Source organism: Patagioenas fasciata, chromosome 2 (genome assembly GCF_037038585.1).
Source record: "Patagioenas fasciata isolate bPatFas1 chromosome 2, bPatFas1.hap1, whole genome shotgun sequence".
Classification (NCBI taxonomy): Eukaryota; Metazoa; Chordata; class Aves; order Columbiformes; family Columbidae; genus Patagioenas; species Patagioenas fasciata.
Window position 1 is genome coordinate 150839090 of NC_092521.1, and position 23500 is coordinate 150862589.

General features: G+C 45.7%; 1 protein-coding gene and 1 long non-coding RNA gene across 3 annotated transcripts in view; one reads left to right on the plus strand and one right to left on the minus strand.

Annotated features, from left to right (window-relative positions):
- Nucleotides 1-2063, minus strand: part of ARHGAP21 (Rho GTPase activating protein 21) — a 115889-nt gene extending 113826 nt beyond the window's left edge. The window contains exon 1 of one of the 2 annotated variants that reach the window (XM_071805245.1): nucleotides 1684-2063. In XM_071805245.1, the coding sequence (XP_071661346.1) occupies nucleotides 1684-1770 (87 nt within the window). In that variant the 5' untranslated portion in view covers nucleotides 1771-2063. The remainder of the gene's footprint in view (nucleotides 1-1683) is intronic. The other variant, XM_065829904.2, reaches the window with a different exon arrangement.
- Nucleotides 2064-2431: 368 nt separating this feature from the next.
- On the plus strand, nucleotides 2432-15176 carry LOC139827287 (uncharacterized). Its single transcript, XR_011737762.1, has 3 exons — nucleotides 2432-2516; nucleotides 7146-7681; nucleotides 13070-15176. It is a non-coding gene; the product is annotated as an uncharacterized lncRNA (long non-coding RNA).
- The last annotated feature ends 8324 nt before the right edge of the window (nucleotides 15177-23500 follow it).

A 23500-nucleotide genomic window follows, 5' to 3' on the forward strand; every position in this document is an offset into this window, starting at 1 on the left:
GGCAGAGCAGTCTATTTTGCAATTCCATTCCTATTAGTAGTCTCCAATTAGACAGCTTTAACATGATGAGCCCCAAAAGTGCCACAGGCCTTGTTAGGGCTTCCCACAGTAGACATGGGTGGATTATGACAAGTGCCAGTGCCAAAAGACCAGCAGTCTCAACACAATAGAATTGAAAAGCAGAATTTTATTGTTGCACTTCGACCTGTGCTTTCCCCCCTTCCCACACTACCTGAACATAATTAAGGCATACATTCTCCAAAAAATGCCTTGTTTTCAGTTACGTTTTTAAAAAGGTCATCAGCAAGAATAACTCATGATTAAAGACATATAAATCACAGAAACCTAATTTATCACAAAGTCTTAAATCCTAACATCTTCTGTTTTCTTACTTAAGGCTCACATTTTGTCCTCACCTAACCCACCTGCTTTAAGAGACTCTGTGAATCTCTTAACTGAGGTGACGGCAGTAAGGAAAATCTTACAATACCGTATGTGCCACTTTTAAACCAAGGCAAAAGGGTGAACTGAGGACACCAGTAACTAAAACCTGGTGTCTTAAAAAAAATTCCCTACCTGCCCTTTCTGCAGGTAGCTTTGTAGGTTTTAAATCACACTGTTTCAATTTCGGCAAACAGAAGGGAAACATCTATATGAAGAGTTTCCATTTCACAGCCCTACACAGGCTTAAGTCAATTTTCTGTCTTTGGCACACCATGCCCTAACTTTGAGAAATACAAAATCAAGTTTGTCTTTCTAAGTAAAGCTTAAGACATATCTTAGAACAACGCTACTGAAGCTGCTATACATATTTTGTTGGATCTGAAGTTACGGTTGTTTCACAGACGTTTATTACTATTAATAGGAAACGCAGAAGGAAGCATCAGACACGGTTCTGCGTTAACAACACTGTGTTGCGAGTCCAAACATGCAATGGTGCCACCATAGGGTATGCTATGAAGTTTTTAAACTAAACACGCAGAGGACCGTCCAGCAACAAATGCTATGGTTAGAAATACGTTTAATATAAGTCGCTGCATACAGGCAGGAGGGTGGCAAGTACTGCCTACAAAAAGGCACCGGCCAGGGTCGTACTTCTACTGAAAAGCACCAAAGTTTGAGTGTGACGGGGTAGGACAAAGCCGTACACCAGTGCTGCCCAGTGAGCCGCTCCCGTCCCTCGGGAACGGGGCAGGCCGGCCGCGGGACGACGCGGAGGGGCCAAGTGGGAGAGGGACCCACCGAGACCTGACCGCGGGGCTGGGGAGTACAAGGGTACCCCACGGAAACCACCGACCCGAGGGCGAGGACAGCGGTCGCTCCGCGGGGCGGGAAGCGGAGCCGCCACCCGGCCCGTGGGGCAGCGGACGCACCCCCGCCTCCCGGCCCAGGAGCGACGCCCCGACCGCGAGACGAGCCCTCGGCCGGGGGCAGCCTCCCCTCCCGCCTCCGAGGAGCTACGCCCGCACCGGTCCCAGCGTCCAACTCCCAACAACTCCGGGGCGGGCGAGCAGGAAGAGAGAGGGAGGGAGGAAGGAAGGGAGGGAGAGAGGGGGCGGCCATTAAGCCCGCTCCAGCCAAGCCGTTCCCCGCGGCGGGAGGCGGCTGCCGCCCGGCCCGGCCCAGCCCTGCCCGCCGTCGTGTACGCGCAGCCCGCGCCCCGCCCGTCCCCGCCGCTCCTACCTGGCCGCCGGCGCCGTTGCCGCCGCCCGGAGGAGGCTCGTTGTCTCCATCTCCGCCGGGTGGCCCCGCTGCCCACCGGGTCGCCATTATTTCATTCCCGGTTACAAAGGAGGAGAAAATCCTCTGGAGCCCACATCGGGGAAGGGGAGGCGGGAGGCAGGGGACGGGGGAACCAGCACCACAGCCACTCGCGCACACCCGGCGCGACGAGGCCAGCCCAGCCCCGCCGCCGGGGAAGCGGGGGCGGCCCCCTCACGCAGCTGCCATAGGTAAGAGCGCCGGGTCGGCCCTGGGCTTCAGCAGCGCTGCCCGGCTTCTGCCTTCATGGCTGGAGAAGGAGAGAGAGCAGATGTGTCAGTCCTCGGTGCGGGGCCGCTGCCACCTCCTCCGCCACCCGTCCGCTGTTAGGCTAATTGCACCCACTCGTCATCTTCCTCTTCCTCCGGCTCCTCCTATCCAGAGCTCCAGCCGCGGGGAGGAGAAGGCAGGCGGAGGGAGGCGCCCACTCCCTCCTACTTCGCTACACACAGGCGTTCGTGCCGCGGGAGGGAGCGGCGACGGGGGAGCACTGCCCCGGAGGAAGGGAAGGAGGGAGGGAGCCCCAGCTGGCGGGGCCGGCGGACCGGTCGCTTCTTAAGGCCCACCTGAACTTTGATCAACTGGTGGAGGCCGGAGCGGGAACCGAGAGGCCGCTCGTTCACCGGGCCGGGCGGTAGCCGCCGCCTGTTCGCGGTCCTCGGCCCAGCCGTAACCAGCGCTGTAACCAGGTGGGGGGCGGCGGGAAACGCACGAACTCCGCTTAGAACACGGCAACAAGAGCCCTCCCGGCAGCAGTAAGGCCAAGCCCCTCGCTCAGAGAGCCGAGCTTTTGTCTCCTAACGCGAGCCTACCCCTCTTCCAGGCGACCCCCTCCCCCCGTCTACGTAGCTGGAGCCGTTCGCGATCAGACCACCGCGCCCCGCCCGCCGCCCCTCCCTCGGGCCTCCCGCCTCTCTCCGCACAGACGCGCCGCTTCGCCCCGGCAGCAGGCGGCCGCTCGGGGCCAACCCTGCCCCCAGCTGCCAGCTCCGCCGCCGCCAATTAGGGCGTCTCGGCGCTGGGGGCCATCGAGCCACGCCAGCTGCGCCCGCCGAGTTTCCGCGGCCACCTGGGCACCGGCCGCGCCCAGCGCTGTGGGCGGGGGCCGCTCGCTGCGCTCCGGCCCGGGCTCGGCGGGAGGGGGAGCCGCGGGCTCGCCGAGGAGGTTCAGCCAGTGCCTTGATGAAGGCGTCGGCTTTGGCGCGGCTTAACCGCCTCGCCCGCGCTGGGCACTGCGATTTCTGCCCGGGCCAGCGCGACACCTCCTCGTTGTCCGCGGCCTCCGAGCACGACCCCCTTTTCACCCGTCCCGGGAAGGCCCTATGGCCGCCCCAGCGCCTCACGGCGGCCACCACCCTGACAGGAGCAGGGGCGGCAAGCCCCTCAGCCCTTGGAGTCTGAGTCGGCAGCGCGACCCCGCCAAGGGGGACACTGCCCCGCGGGCCCCTCTTACTGTGCAGCCCGGGGGCTCCGGCCCTTCGGCGGCGAAGAGGCGTTCCCAGCACTGGCGGCTCCCGCTGCCTCCGCCGTTGGAGCCGGCGAGGAGCCTCAGCGTGTCCCCTTCCCCCGCCTCCAGGCTGGCGGTTTCTGTTCCCTCCAAAAATCCACCCACCTCCTCAGACGACACCGCAAGGGCAGGAACTCGCTCCCGGCCGCCTTCCAGGGCACCCGCCCTGCGGCCGGGGAGCGCAGAGTCCCGCCGGGTCCGCGCCTCTGCGTGCCAGCGCGCCCGGAGGCGGCGGCGTTTCCTTTTTCCCCTCGAGGGCGTTTTCGCAGGGGGGTTCACGCAGGTATAATCTCGGTTTTTCCGCCCTAACTCAGGATTTAGGGCTTCTGTCGTCACCTCCGACCTGCACCTGGCTTCGTGAGCGCTCCCCCGGCGGGACAGCGGCCACTCAGGGGGCTCTGGGAGGAGGCCAGGCTGGAGTCCTGCGGCCGCCCCTCGGCCTGGGGGGTGGGGGAAGCTTGGTTTTATTACCTCCGTGAAGCTGGTAGACGCAAACGTTTTCTATACTTCTCCTATTGTTATTGGAGTGTGTGATTTTTATTTTTTTTTTCCTTGTCTAGAATGGCGATTTCCAGCGTAGGTGCTGGACAAATAACTTCTCTGTGAGAGGGAATGAAGGAAAACATTTTTAAGAAATAGTAAAGGTCTTGTGTGAAGTGAAAGGTCATGCCTTATTTGTGGTCTCAAACCAATAATAACGTTTTGGGTTGTGGTGAGGTTTTTACTGTGCTACTCTAAAGTGATCTCCAAAAAGAGGTGACTGGCCTGGTTATCCACTGACAACTCGCATCAGTTGCAGGTATGAATATTGGTATCCAGAGAGCTGAGGAAAGAGCTTACATCCAGTAGCAGGAGGAAAAGTCTCAAGGTCCAAATACTGAGGCCCGGTTCACTGATTCAGGTGCTTACCTACAATTCTGTGTGTTGCCATGGATTTCAATAGGTGGATATACAGTTAAAAACCTGTAGTCCTTTCTGAAGAATTTGAGTTCCTCATAAATTTCTGATGTTAAAGACTACTTTCTGGCTGAACCTGATCCGGGACCAGAGATTACATATACATACTTTAAGTAGGCATACTGCTGTCCAGCTGGCAATCCACAGGATGGTTCTGTCCAAGCTCCCTAATCATTTCTCACTGTCACACAAGATTTAAAGGTTTATTTGCCATACAGACCCTGAGCAAACAGTTTAAATATCACCCAGTTAGTGGTTGTCAAGAAGTTGAAAATACCAGAATTAAAATCACTTGAGATTTTTTAAGGGTGGAGAAGGGGAACAGTTGGGTCACTTTTCCTGTTTAGAAGCTGTTAGCAAACAGAACCAAGAAGTGTAGCTGTGTATTCGGCTGCATACTGCTCTCTCTACTGTAGTCATCATGTCAATCTGCAGAACGTCATCAAAAACGTGTGATGTATATAAAATCAGTTCCGAGTATTCATAATAATCACTTTTTCTGTAGGAGCCACGGTACTGACTCCAAATCTAAATTAGCATCACAACTAATATGCATGTAGAAAGTTGTGAGATTTACAAAATGTCTCAGAGAGATTAAACCACAAGTAGACTCAGAGTGATTGTTCAATATCTATCAAATCTGTATATCAGCACAACTATATCAGTAGAGTGACAAATCTTACATTTTTACTTTTCTTTGATTGTCAATCAGTTTCTCTAGCTTTAGATTTCAAACTATAATAGGGAGATGAAAATACCACAGAGGAAAATGTGAACCTAAAATCACAAATTACTTCTTCATAGCTAGGCTGGTGAAATAGATCTTATTATTAAGTCTGAGGAGGTTATATTTGTGCAGTTATCAAAAGAATGTTTGTGCTGGTGAATCTTTATTAAACTGTGTACTTCCTCATCTTAATCACGGTGTTCTGGTTTTTTGTGCACATGTTTGAGACACTGGGGTGTTTTTAGGACTTTCATGTATATGGGTATGCTGCTGTAATTTTTCATTCTGAATATGGTGTCATAGTTACAACAGAAAAAGGAGGCAAGCTTTCAGAAACAGCCTTGTTATCTCATATTCATAACACACAAGCAAAATCTCAGAGTCCCTTAACCATCCTTGAAAGTGATTTAATAAAAGAGGTTGCAAAAGCAGAATTAGGGTAACTGAAAGCTATAATTTCACTTTCTCACCTTCCAGTCTGAAGGTGTTGACACATACTCACTTAGCAGACAGCTGCAGCAGCTTAAAGTGTTAGCACCATCCTACTGTTTATTGTCACTCCTTGCTGAAGAGTATCATCCCCATAGGAGAGCTAGTCCAGACATCTCTGAGCGCATCTCAGCCACTTCAGTGCAAAGTCTAGCAGCTGAATTTAAATTGCTGAGGTAGGCAGAGTTTAGCCTGCACTGCAGTCCAGGGGCTGAGGTGCACTCATTTGTTCTGTTCTGCCCATTCTGGGTCACTGGTGGCACAATTATGGGCCTCTATCTTAAACTATAATTTGCTGAATGAATGTGTTGATATCTTGAGAATATAGACATTTTAGAGGGTAAATGGTGGACATCAAAATTCACTTGGCCAGGTAGAGTGGAGGACTGAAATTCATTATGCTATATATGTTTTAGGTACCTGCCTTCTTCCCACATGGTCCTTAATAGGTACTAGCAGGGCCCAGGGGCATGCCTTTTTAACGCATGTACAACTTGTGTTTAGGCATCTAACCTGCACCCAGCACACTGTGAAGCAACTCGCTTCCCAGCAGTTCCGTCGTCTTTGCCATCCTGAAGGCCCTCGGTTTTCTCACTACCTGCAGCCCCACATGATGTGTCGGATTGGAGGTGCCACAAGGAGTGAGGAGGCTTAGCCGTAGTCCCAAACACCCCGGCTCTTCATTAGAGAGCATGAGTGGAGAGAAACAGACGTTGAGAGCAGGTTTCTTACAGGACTTTTCAGATTAGATTAGTGTGTAGTACCTGGGTAGGGTAGATTAGATAGGCAGTAGTGGGAGATAGCAGTAGATCTTGAGTATTTTGTGCTGGGATAAGGACAAGACTAGATAGTCTGAAAAGTTAAGTAGGAAAGGGTCTAATAGGGCCTGAGTGTGGGGAGGCAAGGAAGAGTGAGAGGGTTGAGATGTGCCTCTAAGCAGGCAGATGTTTGTACTGGTGTTCGCTTTCAGAAATTGTCACTTACAGGAGCTGCTGAGGTAATGATCATTCTGATAACACTTTCTACCATAGACTCCAGCTGCTTAAATCTCACGGTCAGGACCTACTTTGATAGGTTCAGGCAGAACACGGACACCTCTGCAATCTCCTCTGTTTTGGAGGTAATGAATGCTCCTACCTCCCTGAAAGTGTGAGCACCCTGGCTACAGACTTCTCAGTGCATGGCCACAGCACCAATGGGCATCTATCTAACAGCTTCCCTGCACCCAAGGATGTTGACAGGTGCCCTGCATGAAAACAATTCTTTAGATTCTCCCCAGAATGGGAGATCAAGAAGTGGACGACACGTTTTTCATTAAGTGATATTTCCAAGATACTACAGCTAGTAGACAGTCCCTTCCTAGACATGTAAAAGCCATGAAATCATGACTAGAGCTATACAGTAATAGAGCCATTGTGTGCAACTGTATGTGCTTCACAGATTTCTGCACTGAGATTCCTGTGATTCTGTCATACAGGCATCTGTTTCCTGTCCAGAACTAGTACATAAATCGTCCTAGACGTGGTTGTAGCTGTTTTCTTGGTAACTGTACTATAATATTCCACTCTCACTCTATGGATGTTCCTATCACCTACACTGTGGCAGCAGAAATAAATGTCATTGGTACCATGCCTATGTCTTGGTTCCCACATGTACACTGATCTCTGACCAAAGTCTTTCTTTTTTTCAATCCTCTCTTCACAGGACATCACACCTACCGCACTCAGCCCTGGATATTGATGCTTTTTCAGGTGCTCTGGAGCACTGCCAAGGAGAATTGCAGCCTGACCTGCCACTGGGTCCATAGTTAGAGACAGTTCTGGCATTCTGAAGCTTCAGTTGTGCCATCCCCACCAGTCACAGGGTGCTAGGTAATATCATCTAGAACTAACACCATTTTAAGCACATACAGTATTATGCGGGACTTCACCCTCAGGGAAAATCTCTGTGTATCTGAAGTTTTGATGAAAAGGAGGCATTTGCCTACTAGAAAGCCAAGGAGGATGCTGTGGTGGGTTGTGTATCTTGAGAGCATTACAGTGTCATCTCTGAGCTGGAGCTGCTGCCAGTTTAGGACGACCGAACAGAGACATCCGAAAATCCTATGAACACAGAGGTTGCAACAGAAAGTAGCAGACCTTGCAAGAGGTGACCATCATGGCACAAGAAATGATCTATCTCATGAGAGGACTATACTTCAGACACCCGGAGAAGGATTAACCATTTGGAGCAAAATCCAGGTAGGTAGTTAAAAAAAAATATATGCTACAAAAAGTTAAATAAATAAATACATACATACATACATAAATCTACTGAAGGCATGGGTAAAATGGGGAGCAGAGGCTCCAACGTGAGATATGAGGTTGGTTGCCAGCAGCACCAGTGAATAACGAGGTGTGCAGAGCAGGTACAGGGCAATCCTGCAGGCAAGTGTTGGGTTTGAACAGAGGGGAAATAGAGTCTCTGTGGGTGCTTGGGCACTGAAGCAGACCAGAGCCAGCAGTACCAGGCTTGCTGAACACAGGTGTGAGGGAAAGAAGGGCATTCTCTGAAAGACCAGAAGCATGTTGCTGGTGACTTCTATGTCCTCAGAATATCCTCTAGCACCAAGCTGACCAGTCTGATGGGCAATACAACCTCTTGCCTTCCCCTGTGATCCTTCCTTTTGGCATAGATGTGAATGACTTGAGGCAATGAGACAGCTCATGTGACATTACATAAATGCATGGCATGTCCAGGATTGTGAAGTGAAGATCACTACTGGGTGAGCTCAGTGAAGTTGTGAGGAATATTTCTGGCAATACACTCAGGACCCATGTCCTGAGACTGGCCACTGAATAGAGATGTGCATGGGAAGATGACCGCCCCTCCCAAACAGGAGTTACCAGGAACTGACTTTCCTGGGCTTACTTCCTATCCTGTGCCAGGAGAACTTCCTCACCCACTGCTTTGAGGACACCTCAGTATCTTTCCAGTAGCACCTTGAGGCTGCAGAACTTACAGGGTAACAGTCCTGGTTTCCTGACCTGAAATGTATGTTGAAATGGTCAGGCTGTCTCCTCCCTTATCAGCTGTGGGATGATGATGGTAGGTGGAGAGAGAAGTAGTTTGGCTTTCTCTAAGGCAGGAAACTGGGTCTTGACTTTCAGTGCTACCTGAAAGAGATTTTTTTTTTTTTTTTTAAATATCTGAGCTGTTTGTTGCTGTTGTTTCCTGGCCCTTTATGTTCTCCTCAGAGGCAGAGCACATGTGAGCGCACACGCACACACACGTACTCCTCCTACACCTTTGTGAAGAGGAGGTGTAACATGACCCTGACAGAGGAGTATGTGCACAGACTAAAATCCCAGGTCTGGAAGAGGAGGCAATTAACTAAATACTCTAAAAATACTTTGTGGGTTTGAGAGTACCAACAGAGAGTAATCTTATAGCTTGGGGGGACATCTTGGGGGTCCTTATCCTGTTGAATTTCAGGGAGAAAGGAGCCATTTGTCTTCTAGCTTTTGGGGACTAGCCAGCTACCCTATGAAAACCAATGTCTCAGCTAATGTATCTTCCACTATTCAGTGTGGTCTTAGATAACAAAGCTGAGATGTGAAGGGAGAGCTGTCTCTGTCAGGATGCTGCTTCTCATGCAGTCTGGATGACAATGTCCTGGGCACAAAGAGAAGCCAGGAGTTGACAGCGACATGACTGTTCCTCCTGGCCGGCATCACTGATCCATCGCCAAACAGAGGGAAAACTGTGCTCGGTAAGAGGCTCATGGTACTCCATTTCCCCTCAGAGCGAGTGTGACCAAGTAGTGTCATAGGTTATTCTTCCATGAGAAATGTGTCCAAAACAGAGATGGTGAAAAGTTTCTGATGTCTTGTGAATTCACAGCCTAACTTGGTACTTATTCATGTCCCCGTGTGTGGCTCCATATAGTGTCACTGAACTGGACCCAGAGGTGTTTGTGTGAGGCCACCTATGTGTGCCCAGGCAGGCTGATCCATTGTACATCAATAAGCCTCAGTTGTTCACACCAACTGTCCTTGCTATTGTGAGTGTGGGGTTTTATACATTTTAGAGGCTTTGGGGTTTCACCTCTAATAGCAAACTTGGTACTCTGTAAAGAAATACAAAATTGTTCAGGCCTGCAGGAATTCACCGTCATCCAGCCAAAGACAAAAACACTTCAAGTATAATTCAGTGAGCCCAGGGGATTTAGTTGCAGTGTAAAATTTGAGCAAGCAAGATTATGGCTAAGAGGAGACCAGCAGAACTCACTTTACTTTTAGCTTGGGTTCCTAGCAATGAAAATCTACTGAAATACTCTGAAACCATAAGCAAAGCAAAACTCTTTTTTTTCATGTTCTGCTGTTGGAAACTGTTGCTGTGGAATAACAACTTGTTTCTGAAAATGCCATGCCTGTTGTTTACAGCAAGATTTCCTAATTTTGTAAAGGCCTAGGGGAAAAAAATAGCACTCCCATCTTTTCTGCATTCACTTAAAATATCTACATTCCTTCATTTGTTTTAAATTAGAGGAGCCAGAGTCTAACAGATAAAGTCATCAGCCTCAGTTCTGCTGAGGGTTTATTCACTTTAGGTCAAACAATGTTAACTTGTTTTAGAAAGCCAGCAGGGACTATTAGATGTGCAGCATTTTCCCTCAGAAACCCTCCCCTCCCACACATGCACAGTTTAAAAGAGTTCAGCACAATAAATATCCAATCTATTTAAAACTGGCCGTGACAGAAAAGGTTTAAGTGCTCAAATGGCAGAGAAAAGTGAAATGACAATCTGGGTTACCTTAGCTCCTCTACTAAAATAACAGCTCTGTGTTTGGTTTTGCGCTGTTGACTGGGAGGTGATAAATCAGCCCTATTTTGTAAAATGTTTAATTTATCTACTGAACTGACAGCTTAGGTGGAAGTAGCTGGTGATGAATTGACAAGTGTTACCACTTTCTCCTTGCTTTATCACATAATCAGCAGCTTGATCCGCTGATTAGTGAAACCATGTTTTAGTAGCACAGGGGTGCTAACAGCCATCTCCAAAATTCAGGCTACCCATCTTGTATTTCTTCTGACTATCCACAGCTTCCTTGTAGACAGACGAAATGTGGCAGCGTTCTCCTGAGCCCTGCCATCTAACAGATCTTCCTCTGTGGCTGTGGCTGGATCAGAATGGCTTTCACCCATTGAGCGAAAGCTCAGGAGTAAAAATGATACATTTATATCATACAAATATGTTGATTTCATCAAAACCCTCCCTCCTACCAACAATGATGTGCTCCACCCAAAGGCACTGTATCAGTTGCTGCTTTCTTAGTTTGCCTACCCTGTCCAAAGAGCTTTTACTTCACGTTGAGCTCATCAGAACCTCACTACCAGGTACCCTGTGGAAACCAGGTACCTGACTTTTACTGGCTTCTAAACCTGACTCCATGTGCTGCTACTTATGCTGACTGACAGCTGCTCAGCTCGCTTTTCACTGGAGAGAGAGGCACAAGAGGTGCTCTGTGGGACAGCAGGAGCCATCTAAGGGCCAGAAGGTCTCTAAACCTGTAAGCTGATTACTACTTGTGGGGGTTAGGCTCTGAAAGTGATATTACACTCTGGTTTTATTTGTTTGTTTGTTTGTTCCCCCCGCTGCTTTCCCATTACCTGTATTCCTGCTCTGACTTTTAAAAAGTGAGATAAAAAATGGGGAGACAAATCCAGGGAAGCATGACAACCCCCACCAAAAAAAATCTGGGAGGCAAGCTGGATTATATTTATGTTTGTATAGTATGAATTTTCCAGAAGAGGCTGGATTAGGAGTATGTTTGGTATTTTAATAGAGCTAAACTGTCACCATAGCTTCCTGGAATTACATTATAGTAGAAGTATTATAAACTCCTCAGCAGGCTACATCCCATTTCCAGAGAAGGGATTGTCTATGGATGCTTCTTTCAAGGAGAAGAAAGTACTGGATTCATTCTCTTCCAGTGTTTTACAAACCCTTTGAACAAATGTCAAATGCTACGGAAGATGCTGGCTGATCAGCATTAGAGATGTTCTCCAATGAGTGATTCTGCTCTACTTTTATAGACTGACAGAGACAACTGTGGGAACTGGGGACACCTGGAACTGGATTCAGGTTCCAAGTGGCTCATCTGCCTGTATGGATAAAGAAACCATAGAAACCCATCCGTGTAAATTATTGCAACCATTGAACAGAAACCTTAATTTTCTGTAAACAGGCTGTGTTGACTGACTGTGCAAACCATAGTATATAAAGAAGAAACATGCTTTTGAACTGACTGAAGAAAGCATTGAATATGTTTCTAGCGTGACTAAATTAACTGTTTGCACCCTCCACCAGCTTGTCCCTGTTCGGCAATGGATTTAGGTTGTAAATCTGGACAAAAATCAATTGAAAAATCTAATCAGCAATAACAGAATTCTGGGAGAAGTCAAAAGTAATGATCTAAGGAACAAAGCCACGTTTACAGAATATTTTCAGCTTAGTCTTCTGCTGAGACACCCTCAGATGTTCTTTTCAGAACTGCTTTCCCAGAAGAAAGCAGCAGCCAAATATTTTAACTCATTAGATACATGTGAACTCTTTGCTGCAGTATTGTGCTGTTTCACATGTACCAGATCCCAAATGGTTCCATGTGGCTGCAAAGTCTGTCCACACAAAGGTCATCTGCAGGATTAGACCAAAGACATACAAGGAAGGCAAGGGGAAATCGTCCAAGTTAAATTAAGTCTCAAGGCGGTCCTTAAGCCCCAAGCAAAATACAAAACAAACTCTGAGCACAGTGATGGAAAACCTTTTCCCCAAAGTCTAAGGACAGGGCTTAATCTTCTTGATACAGTAAGAGTGGTCTTTACTTTTGAACAGATGGGGACGGACTATTAGATTTCAGGACTATACAACTGCGTCAGGTGAGGGCCATACGTATTATACAACTTCGATAACGGTAATTAACCCTAATAATTGGGTCTGATTAATATAAAAAATCTAAAGGGAAACTCCTCCTCCTTAGTGTGCTGTATGCCTGTTTGCTCTGCTCTTCCCCAGACCCGTAGGACCAGTTGCAGGACCAGTTGCGGGTTCCATTCCATTTGCAAGATGTCAAGCTCCTCTTTGGGAGACATCCTTAAGTTTTAGAGAAGTCTTGATGGAAAACAGAGAAAAAGCAAAGATTTGCACCAGTCATCATTTTTCAAACTTCTCTATTCACTTTGACATTTATTTTTCTTTGCACTGTTGATAGCTTCTGTGTTTATTTAATCTTCTTTCACTTATTTATTGCGTTTCTTCTACAAAGAAAGTTGCTAAAACACTGCCAGCCCAATAATTTTCTTCAAATTTGGTCATATATCCTTTTGAACTGTGTGATACTTCTGAAGCACAAAAGAGTTAAGGAAAAATAAACAGATTACTGCAACTTTCTGCATTTCAAAACAGAGGTAAATAACAGCTGTGCAGAGCTCCAGTCCCATTCCAATAGTTAGTGGCTTCAGCGAAGGGGGTGAACGGCATGGAAACACTGCAGCAGTCATCTTTTGGCTTTTCCTTCTGCAAGATGTTTTCTGACTCCCGCTCAGAGGATTATGCTTGTCCTGACTGTGACAATATTGTTCTTACAGGAGTAAAGAAGAGGGCAGACCGTGAGGCATGCTGCTTGGTTCACCAGGAAAGGATGGTCCTGTCGGTGTCTCTTGAAGACAGCTGCCTCAAACAGCTGCCCACTTCAGCTACACCTAGAGCCAAATGGTTATTCACAGACTGCTGGGCTACCCAAGTCCTGCCCCACCTTTTATGCTGCTCTGCATTGCAAGGGGGTGTAGAAACAACTGACCCAGCCAGAGGATGCACCTGCTATAGGGAGACAGGCATGTATGGACAAGGGGATTGTGCTGGTTCGTGATGCTGCTCCGTGCAGCATCCCCTGCAGAAGCGTTGCTGAAACACTGTGTTGCTGTCACATTGTGTTGCTGTCTGTCACACCGTGTTGCTGTCACACATGGCACTCGGTGCAGAGCAGACTGGCAGGTTGCTCTAAACTCTGTCAGGGCTCACTTGCCACAGAGAAGGAGTCCAGTTAGTAGCTATTTTGGTTCCTCTCTGATAAATGTCAGAGCCTTATTCTTGTGATCAACGGTCTAGACTATTGTAGCCTTTGCTCATTTTATATTAGCTTCCTCCGAGCCTTTTCAGCCTCTGCTCATGCAATTTCCATTGACTATGCATAAGATACGTGCAGAATCTAAATGTTCCTCAGCGTATTGGCTGGAAATGTTTCAATTAAATGGGTCTCATACTCCCTCTCTCCTTCTGGCTTTTAATGAAAAGACTTGCTTTTGGTTCCAATTCAGAGCAGGAGCACTGCTGAAATATTGAAAACATTAATGGATTAGCCAAGAGTATGCTGGGTACTCTCTTTCAAAAATATTGACGTCTTATTCACCTTTAGTTTAGGACTCTGAGAAGACCAGAATGAGTGTCTCTTTTTCTGGATAAAGGTGTTCTGATCTGGCCACTGCTGCTAACTCCAGGTACGAGCAAATCTCTACAGATTTGGCTGCTATAGGACTCTCTTTCTGGGCAAACAGTGTGCCCAATAGCACAACCCCCTAACATCCTGAGGCAAAGGAAATTTTCTGCCTGCTTTGTGCTCTCCTAATGCACTAGACACTGAGGGTGGTATTCATGACGTCTGATTTTACCCATCTATAAATGCTTCATTTGATCTGAACTAATCAGCTAGGCTCACTCAATAGCCAGTGAAGAGACACAAGCTGACCAGACACGTTCATACCACCATGCAAGGTGGCTCGCATCGACTTCTTAGGGCTCCTACATCTCTTCCCTGACTTCTGGGAGACCTCAGACTACTGTAACTGTAATGACGTATTATTAGCCCATTTCCTTTTTGCCACCCTTGTATTGTGAGAATTATGATAAAAGTAACACTTTATTTCTATATATAAAAAAGTGTCCCTTTGATGAGTAGCAAGGGATAGCTGCGCAATTCTGCTCCAAATAACTGCACATATACAAGTATTAATTATTTCTATATTAAGTATGACATGAGTTAACAGTAAGGCTTTCATCCAAGTGTGTAGGGGGAATTTTCTCCTGGTAGCATTGCTGTTAACCAAGTATATTAACTGAGACATTTCAATTATGTCAATTAGTTATTTCCTAATTCTTTGTCTTATCACTTTATAAATTGTCATGCTGTTTTGTGGGGTGAGAACAACAGTGTGACTGTGCTGCAGGATCAGTATTACTGGAGGCTGCTTTTAGTAAGGAAGAATTTTTTACTCTGAGCAAGGCACAAGGACTTGTATTTTGAAAGCTTCTGTAAAATAAAATACTTACTTTCAGTTTTGTTTCATTCATCATGTTACAAAACTTAGCAGTCTGTCTGTTGTGGACTATACCAGAAATGCTTGTGATCCTGGGAACAATGTACCTAGTACGTGTCATTTTTATTGACACAGAAATTGGGTCCATTTATAGTAATAAAGAATTGAGTGGTGGTGTCCACTATCATAAGAAATTATTAGATCTGTTTCACAGCTGACTTGCGTATAAATCTAGAGAATAATTAAAATATTGGGACATGATATAATTAACCTCTATTGAGGTGAGGAGTTAAGCATCATACACTATGTGCCAAATGCATTAAAACTGAATTAAAATCTTATATTTTCACAGTATACACTCACAAGGGTTGGGGGTTTTTTTTGTTGGTTGGTTCTGTACGTCAGCGTAGCAGAGAGGTTTTCAGTACAGGTATTCTCTAAACTATTCTGTGGCAAGGAGGACTAAATCCTTATCTTGTTCTCTGCTGGACAAGCTAGTAGTTGGAAATGTGTCCATTTCATAGAACTGGAAGTGAGAACCAAAGCCTCTCTACAGCAGGTTATTTTCAGTCCTTGTGGCTGTAAAGAGCCTTCGGTGTGTGATTCAACTGAGATCGCGGCAATTTACTCCACTGATGCTGCCAGCAAACAGCATGAAACAATATCCAAGAACTGCCACATTTATCACCGCTGTGGTGTTAATTCAGAAAGCAAATACAACTCGGGGATTTAACAGTATGTCTACCATGAGGTTGAGTGTATGGGAAGGTACACCAGAGCTCGAAGGTGCTGTTGACTACAGTTGTGGATTAAAGGGAAGAAAAGATGTTTCAGAAAGGAGATGCCAGTGTGATCAAAAATAAACTTAGTTCTGTGAGCATGAGCACTATACAACTATGATTCAGGAACCCATCTAACACATGCAAAAAGCATTTGGCAGTGAGAAAGGCCTTCAAGAGAAACCATAGCGTTTCAGAAGGTGCCAGAACGCGTGCATAGCTGGGCACAGCCTCTGTGGGCCGCTTGCTAACAGCTCCTGCAAAGTGCTCCAAAGCCTGTGCATCTGTCCCTGCTTGCCTTTGGTGTCAAGAAACAGACCCCCATGAGTGCCCAAGTACAATCCCAGCTACCCCCTCTCTCATTAGAACCCTGTAGTTGTCTCTCCTGTGACAGCCGCTGGAACAGAGCAGTGCTGGGCATGAGTCCTGCAGCCCGCGGACAGCCGAGGCGTACGAAGGCAGCATGAGGACTGAAAGATAATCCATACTGGACATTGATCGTTGTTTCAACATATGTGTATGTGAAATAACAAATACAGTGTTTAATATACTCTTTATCTTCCTGCTTAATTGTAATAAATCCCTTTTTCAGCTTTCTACAAGGTTGACATCAAAATGCTGCTGTGTCACAGGACCCGCAAAACCCACATTTTCTTTTTTTAAGACACTTCATCTGGATTAGCAGAATTTCCAGTAGCATAACTATGCCAATGAAGTCAAACAAACTAAAAAGCCACCTCACAAACTGTTGTGTTAGCCTGGGGGCAGATCAGGCCTCATTACTCTTTTCACTAAGCTCTAGTTGTATGATCACCATTATAAAGAGCTGAGAGCCTTTGGGATATTAGTAGTGTGTTAGATATCCTACCCTGTATTCATTATGAACTTCAGAGTTTTTTATATTTTTCCTTTTCCATGGAGAAATCCCTGCAGATGGAGGAGCCAGTTTCTAGTCACCTAACTAGTCATACACATAACCCATAATTACAGAATGTCTATTCCGTGAGCAAAGCTCACAAGGTTTATTTTACCCACTATGTAACTGGATGGAAGTACCTGGCTCCGTATTTATTTCAGGCTAAAAGCATGCAAGTGGTTAGCACTGAACCAGAAGAATATATTTTCCTGCTTTACCTCCAAAGTAGTTCTGCTATGAAGATCTATTCCTAAACTAGCACACAGATGTCACTTAGAGACAGGTTGTAATGGGAAACATTTGCTTTTTGGCTAGATTAGTGCATTTAAATGGATCAATGATAAGATGCAGCTGTAGGGTGGAGGCTCTTTAAAAGCTGCACTTCTCAGTGCCAAATATAATGAAATACGGATGACTTCCAGCTAACTTATTGTTGATCTTTATATGAGGGGAAATTTTGCAGCATGAGTATTTGACAGTGTGAAGCTGTTCTGTGGAAAATAAAAAAAGATATACGGTAATTATAAAGATAGGACAGATAAAGGGAGGAAGCCAAAGCTGACAAAATAGGTAAAGTAAAAGTCAAATGAGCTGGAGACAATCAAAGATGAGTAGGAATCTGGAAGTGGTAAAACTCTTAGCAAAAAAAAAGAGATTAAAATAATGGAAAGTGTAACAGATATAAGGAGTGAGGAAATGATCAGTAGAGACTGATCAATCACAGTAACCATGACATAAAGAGAAAATTATTCAGGAATAAACTGTAAAGCTGTACAAATTCAGAGCTTCTGAACTGGTGGCTTACCAACACAGGTAAAACAATGTATTTTTTTGCTCTGCTCTACTCACGACTCTTGATTTGTATTGTGTTACTTACCTAAACTTACTTGCTTGATATATAAGAAAAGGAAACTCTTGAAATAATTCAGATCAATCTTCTTGCTTCCCAAGTAATTTCCGTTTTCCCTCCACATATCTACCACAGCCATCATCAGTTTATTTACTTTGTCTCTGACGGTAAGATGGGAAATGCTCAGGCACCTCATACCAATCCAACAATAGTTCAAAAACAATAAAGTATTTTGCCAGCTGAGAAATGCAGCACATCATGTGGAGCTGCTCAGCTGAAAAAGAAATAACACACACAAAAAACCCTGACCTGTTGTCCTCTTCTGCAAACTGTAGAAAATGAAACCAGGTCTGGAGACAGCAGAAGTCAAATAATTTTTATCAGATCCTTAAACTTACAGAAAGTTATGTGTGCAATTTCAAAATAAATCCTCAAAATGTGACCCCTTTTGGGTTCAGCTTGCTTCAGCACTTCAACCTGAAAAAAAATGCATTGCAGTAGAATTCAATGAGTAGGAAAAACATCTGTGTGTGGACAGAAAGAAAAAGCGTGTGGACTAAAGCTGCTAATGAGATGACCCATAGTTTTACGTAACCAGAGGCTTGAAAAGTATAAATGGACAACAAGGTCACTTGCAGCTTCTCTGAACTTACCTCATCATGTTCATTGCTTTTCCAGCCATGTGCACAACTGTATCAAAGCCATGATTTGTTTTTTTCTTGAAAAGTCAGTGTAGCTGGACCATGGGAGTTTGCTAAAGATTCAACCATAAATTAACCGTTTCCTTGGCCTGCTGTTTTTGAGAACTGGAAACTCGAATTGTTTGTGGGAAACAATATCCTTTTGGGGCCAAATCCTAAGTGCATTAACTGTACGTGGCATTGGACCATCCCACACGCAGCAGAGGCTGAACCAGGACAACAGGAGCTGTTTCTAGCAAGCAGCTCTTGAGAAATCAGCGGGCTGGCTGTGGCAGCCCTGGTACAGCAAGGCCCCGTAAAGTGCTTTGCAATTTAAATTGCTTCAGCTCTGCCATCTAGGGGAGCTCAACCCAACAGGTACGTGATAGACGAAATAATGAGGAATTGTTCCGAAACAAAAGAGCATTTTGGCAGAAAAATCCTCTGAGGGTCCCCAAGCAGGTCTGCAGCAGGAGGAGGAGGCCTGTGGGGACTCCGCTGTCACGCTGGCAGGCTCGGGCTGTGACGTTACCACAACACAGAAAAACGATCAGTTAAGAGTCACATTAGCATTTCAACCTGACCATAATGAGGAGAACACAGTGCAGCTGCAGGTCTGGCAGTCCTGCGTGAACAGACCCTAAACAAGGCATGTTATTTAATTTCAGAATAAGAGAAACAGAGACTGAACCCGTCCTTCGAAAACACCTAGTTCATCCCCTTCCAATTCCAACTGGGTTGTTCCCAGTGCTCTGGTTTTTAGTGATTTATCTGGTCTAATTTTAAATGACTCAAGAAATGGAGTTTTCCACCACTTCCCGTGGGAAATTATTCCATGGTCTGATAGACACGGGCAGGATATTTTCCTGATGTTCAGCCTTCAGTGGTTTTCCTTTGTTCAGTTTAATCTCATTACTCCCAGTTATTCCCCATCAGTCAGTGCTAAGCACTCAGCCTCTCTCTTTTGTGTTTACACCTTCACAGTTGGATACAGTTATCTTTAGAAAAATCTGGTAGGCTTGATTATATCTTATTCACCTTTTCAAATGCAGAGATAAAAAAAAATATGAGCAAAGGATGGTACAAGTAAGTCTTAAAGGATGTTTTCAAGACTCAGCCTACTTCCATTCACTAAACCCAGCTGAAACCTGCCCACGTTTTTTAGGATACAGTGACTCATGACCCCACACAAACATACCACCTTTCCTACCTGTGTCAGAACTGCGGGAACATGTTATACAAGGTGGGAGTAACGCATGTGGGAAATCAAAACCAGGTTGCTATAATAAGAGGACGCAGAAGCCAAAGAGTTGCAAGAAAATGTGTTTAGTGGAATGGCATTAAAAAAGATTACCCAAAATATCTCAATGTGGGTGCTGCACTAGCTCAGCTTAGGAAATACCAGACAGTAGCGTGGCAACTAATGCCAGAGAGACAAGTCAAAATTTTCACTTGGAAAGAATATGACAAATCTGAAGGAGAAAGGCTGGTGAATCATATGCATGGCGAAAGCTGCTGAAACGGTATTTATGATGAGATCCTTCAGAGGCAAAGTACAGAGAGGGAGGAAAACGTGGTTGAAACCAGTTATTTCTTAAATTTGTAGCAAATGCTGAAAAGAGAATGAGGATCCTTTAGCACCTTGTAAGAAAGATTAAAGACACGGAAGCTGAAGTAGAATTGTGGAAGGCAAATGGAAGCATTAAGCATAACCTGAGCAAATCTCTTGAAAGTAGGAGACAGATCAGAGAACAGAGCAGTATTATTAGCTGGTAATAAATCAATAGAGGCTTTTGTGGTACCCTTAAGAGATAACTGGGCTTTCCGGAAGCTTGGGAGGAAACGCAGCATCAATGGAACAGTCTGTTCCTTGTTAGCCTTCACCGTAAGGAAGAGAGGGATGCACTATTCCTTCTCCTTCACTCAAGAGCTCCTGTCTTTAAAATACCTGAGCTTTACAAGTAACAGTTCAAAGTGTTTTTAAAGCAACAGTTTAAAATTAGAATGAAAAACTCGTCTTACCTCCGGTTCTTAACTTTATGGACATCATGAACTGAGCACCCTGATTCGGAGGAGCACAAGTAGCAGAAGCCAAGCCAGGGAAGAACTAGGTCGGAACTGAAGAAGCGAACTACGAGCAATGGTTGTAGATGTGCTGCTCAAGGAGCAAACCCACAGCAAGGAGGAGGGAGCACCTGGACAGGCACCTGGAGTCAAGGACAGGTTTCCTAAGGAGGAAGGGACTCGAGTATCCTTGGGCAGCATCGCTCCTGGCAGCTGCCAAGTGTGCTGTTTGCTCTTTCACAGTGAATCACTGAGGAGGCAGCAAGAGAACATGACTGTTATCAGGGATAACCACTGTAACTCTGCAGGACTGACATTATCAAGGGCCGCTCGGATAGCACGTGCACAAGCTCTGAGCTCTTGTCCTTTGCAGACAAACGAAAACATAAAGAACATTCGGATACAAAGTAGGACAAAACTCAAGTTCTTACGGGCTGAGGCACAGCTACTCCCAGGACACCGAGTCGCCTTCCAGCCTGTCTGGGCTGCAGCGAGGTGTGGAAGAAGGTTCTCCAGCATATGTTCATGAGCTAAGTGTAAAGTTATTGTTGTTATGTGATGGGCTAGTGAGAGAAACTGGATGAACTCATCTGTAGGCAGCAGAATCTCCTTTTAGCCAGCTCAATTCAGAAAACACCAGAGAGAGAGATAAACCCTAGCCAGAGACCTCCCGGGTCAGAGAGATATTTTGAAACACGTATGACGTTCAGATTTTGATTTTTAGATGATTAAACTCTCTATCGTCTCTTGCCATAGATGACCTTTTGTAATGTATGTTTGAAAAAGAGTTTTCTCTATGACCTCTTGCTTTTTTGTCCTTATGCTTTTTTTCTTATTGGACAGATTGTAAGGTTTGAGATGCTATGTTTCAGTTTGATTTTCTACAGCCTGGAACCAGCTGAAGTGCCTGGTGACTGGCCAGGGTTTCCAGCCCTCTGGTTCTCAGGCGGGAGTGAAGGAAGGCTGCAGAATGGCAAATAGGATCTCAGGGTGAACTTCTTGAAAAGGAAAGTAAATATGGGGTTAAGCTGATAGAGAAGATGTAGGGAGATTTTAAGCACTGACTTAGGAGTTGTTAGGCTATGTCATTTTTATTTCTTCTGGAAAGTAATATTACAAATATAAAAATACTGTGCAGGCCAATATGTAGTGATCTTTTTTAATTCTGCATTTTGTAGTGACTCCACCTAAGCCATTTGTCTGGATATCATCTGGCTGGGCTGTAGTGGTGTGGTATGTGACTTCACTTAGTTATCCATTTTAAGGATCAGCCTTCAACTCCAAAAGATAAGAGAAATATCAGGACAGAAAGCAAGAATCTGTGATTCACAAGATGTCACATGCTTTGGTTTCTTGACTGAAATTTCCGAAATGAGAACCACCTGTTCCTTGTAGTAAGGCAGCATCTCTTATTGGAAAGTCAAACAGCTATTTCAGTAAAGTCGGGTTGGGAATAAAGCGACAAGAAGGAAACTCTGCCAGAAGCTTCAGCAGCAGTCCTGTGAGACCAGAAAGGAAGTACAGCAGATCCATCCGTCTGAGAGCCCAGCACAAGGCTGCTAGTTCCAGCAAAATTAAGACAAAGCAGAATTAAAACTACAACAATAGTTGAAGGAAGACAGTAAAAGAAATGCAGGGAGGGAAAAAGGGGGTGGTATTAGGAAAAGGCCAAGGTGCAGCAAGTGGAGTATGATCCAGCAGTTGATCTGCTGGGCAAGGGGTTGAGTAGCTAAACCCCAGCACAAGGGGCTGGTGCTGTGACAAGGGCGTCCCCTCAAGCTGCTCCTGCTAAAGAGGACACTTTGCCATGTGCAGTGCCACTACTGGCTATGAAAAAGCGTTAATATTATGGCTCCTACAGCAGTTTGTTTTCATTTGTCATGGCTCACTCCCTAACAGCTTGAAAGCAGAACTGACACGTATCTCTGAAATCAGGGCTGTAACCTCTCGATTTTCAAAACAGAAAATCCAAGACTGTCTGCTTGCTCACATCGTGTATTTATGTTGTGGAAGCCAGCTTAGAAATGTCTGCAAAAGGCCAGCTTGTAACACTCTTATCTGAAGTAGCACTTTGCTCTTGGATGTCACTACACTTGGCTGTCCACTCAATTAGATGAACTTCCACATTTTTCAAGAGTGATTTGGAAATACGAATAATAGAAGGGAAGATAATATCCAGAAAGAAGAAATGGGTAGAATCTGGCCTCGTGCAACATGCAGTATTTGGGTGGGAGGTGCTGAAAGCATACAACCGTTGCTTTCGATTTTGATTGCAATAGAATTTAAAGGAATTGGTATGACACAAAAGCTCAGATGGACCGGCCTGGCATAAACCGAGTGTGTGGTTAGTGTAAACATCTATCGCTCTGACCTCTCGTAAATCAGGGTCAGGAAACAAGGAGAGGGCAGAGGAGTGTTTGCGCTGTTGCCTGCTGCCTGGCTGTTCAGTGGAATGCTGGAACAGTCTGCCAAGAATCTGGCTTTGTCAGGGAAAAAAAATCTTGTTTTTTAAAAGACTGACAGATCTCTAGGGACAAAGAGGAGTGAGCTGGCGCACAGGTGAATAAGACTAAAACCAGAAGCAGGACCTGTGGAAGTTTCTCCAGGTGTTGCAAGAAATTACAAGTATCAGGAGAGGCGCGAGCCCTCGGGCTGCCGTCCTGCGTGATGCTGCAAGTGGGAGAGCGCAAACCGGGGGCTGAGGGGCCTGTCGACTGCCATGAAAAGTGGATCAGCAAGCCCTGCTGTGGCCATGGAAACTCAGGTGAGGCCCAGCCTGTGTTTTATGCTATTGTCACGGGCAGAAGGGCTCAAATGATGAAGGATATTCCTCTAAAGCCAGTTGTTGTCACTTTAAGGCTGCCTTATTGTGCCATGAAGTGTCACTGGAGCAAGAGAAAATAATTTCCTGGTTGCTTAAATAATTCAGCATATAAATGTGAGCGCTGCGATGCGCTATCAACACACATAAAGTGTATCAGAAGAAATAAGGCAAGCGCACCTGCTGCTGAAGGCACAAGGAAGGGCAAAAAGAAATGTAATTTGGGTGAGCAATCTGGATGCCACCTCTGAAATACGCTGGGTGGAAGGGGGGAAAGTGAGCATCCTTAGTTAAAACCAGATTTGTGAGGGTTCCCTTAACTGTAATTACTAAGGTCAGTCAAGTAGAGCTAATGAAGAACACTCAGTAGGCAACTGAGCAGGAATCCTGTGACTGACCTAAAGCACTGAACACAGTTCTGGTAGAGCTCTGGAAAATAACTGAGAATATGAGAAACAGAAAAATAGCTTTTAGCTGAGACTTTGTTAAAAACAGGGATAAAAATACTGATTTTTATTCTGAGCTGGTTTTCTATGTCCATCTTTCCCCTAATGACTATTACTATAGAAATATTATACATGAATAAGAACTACTTT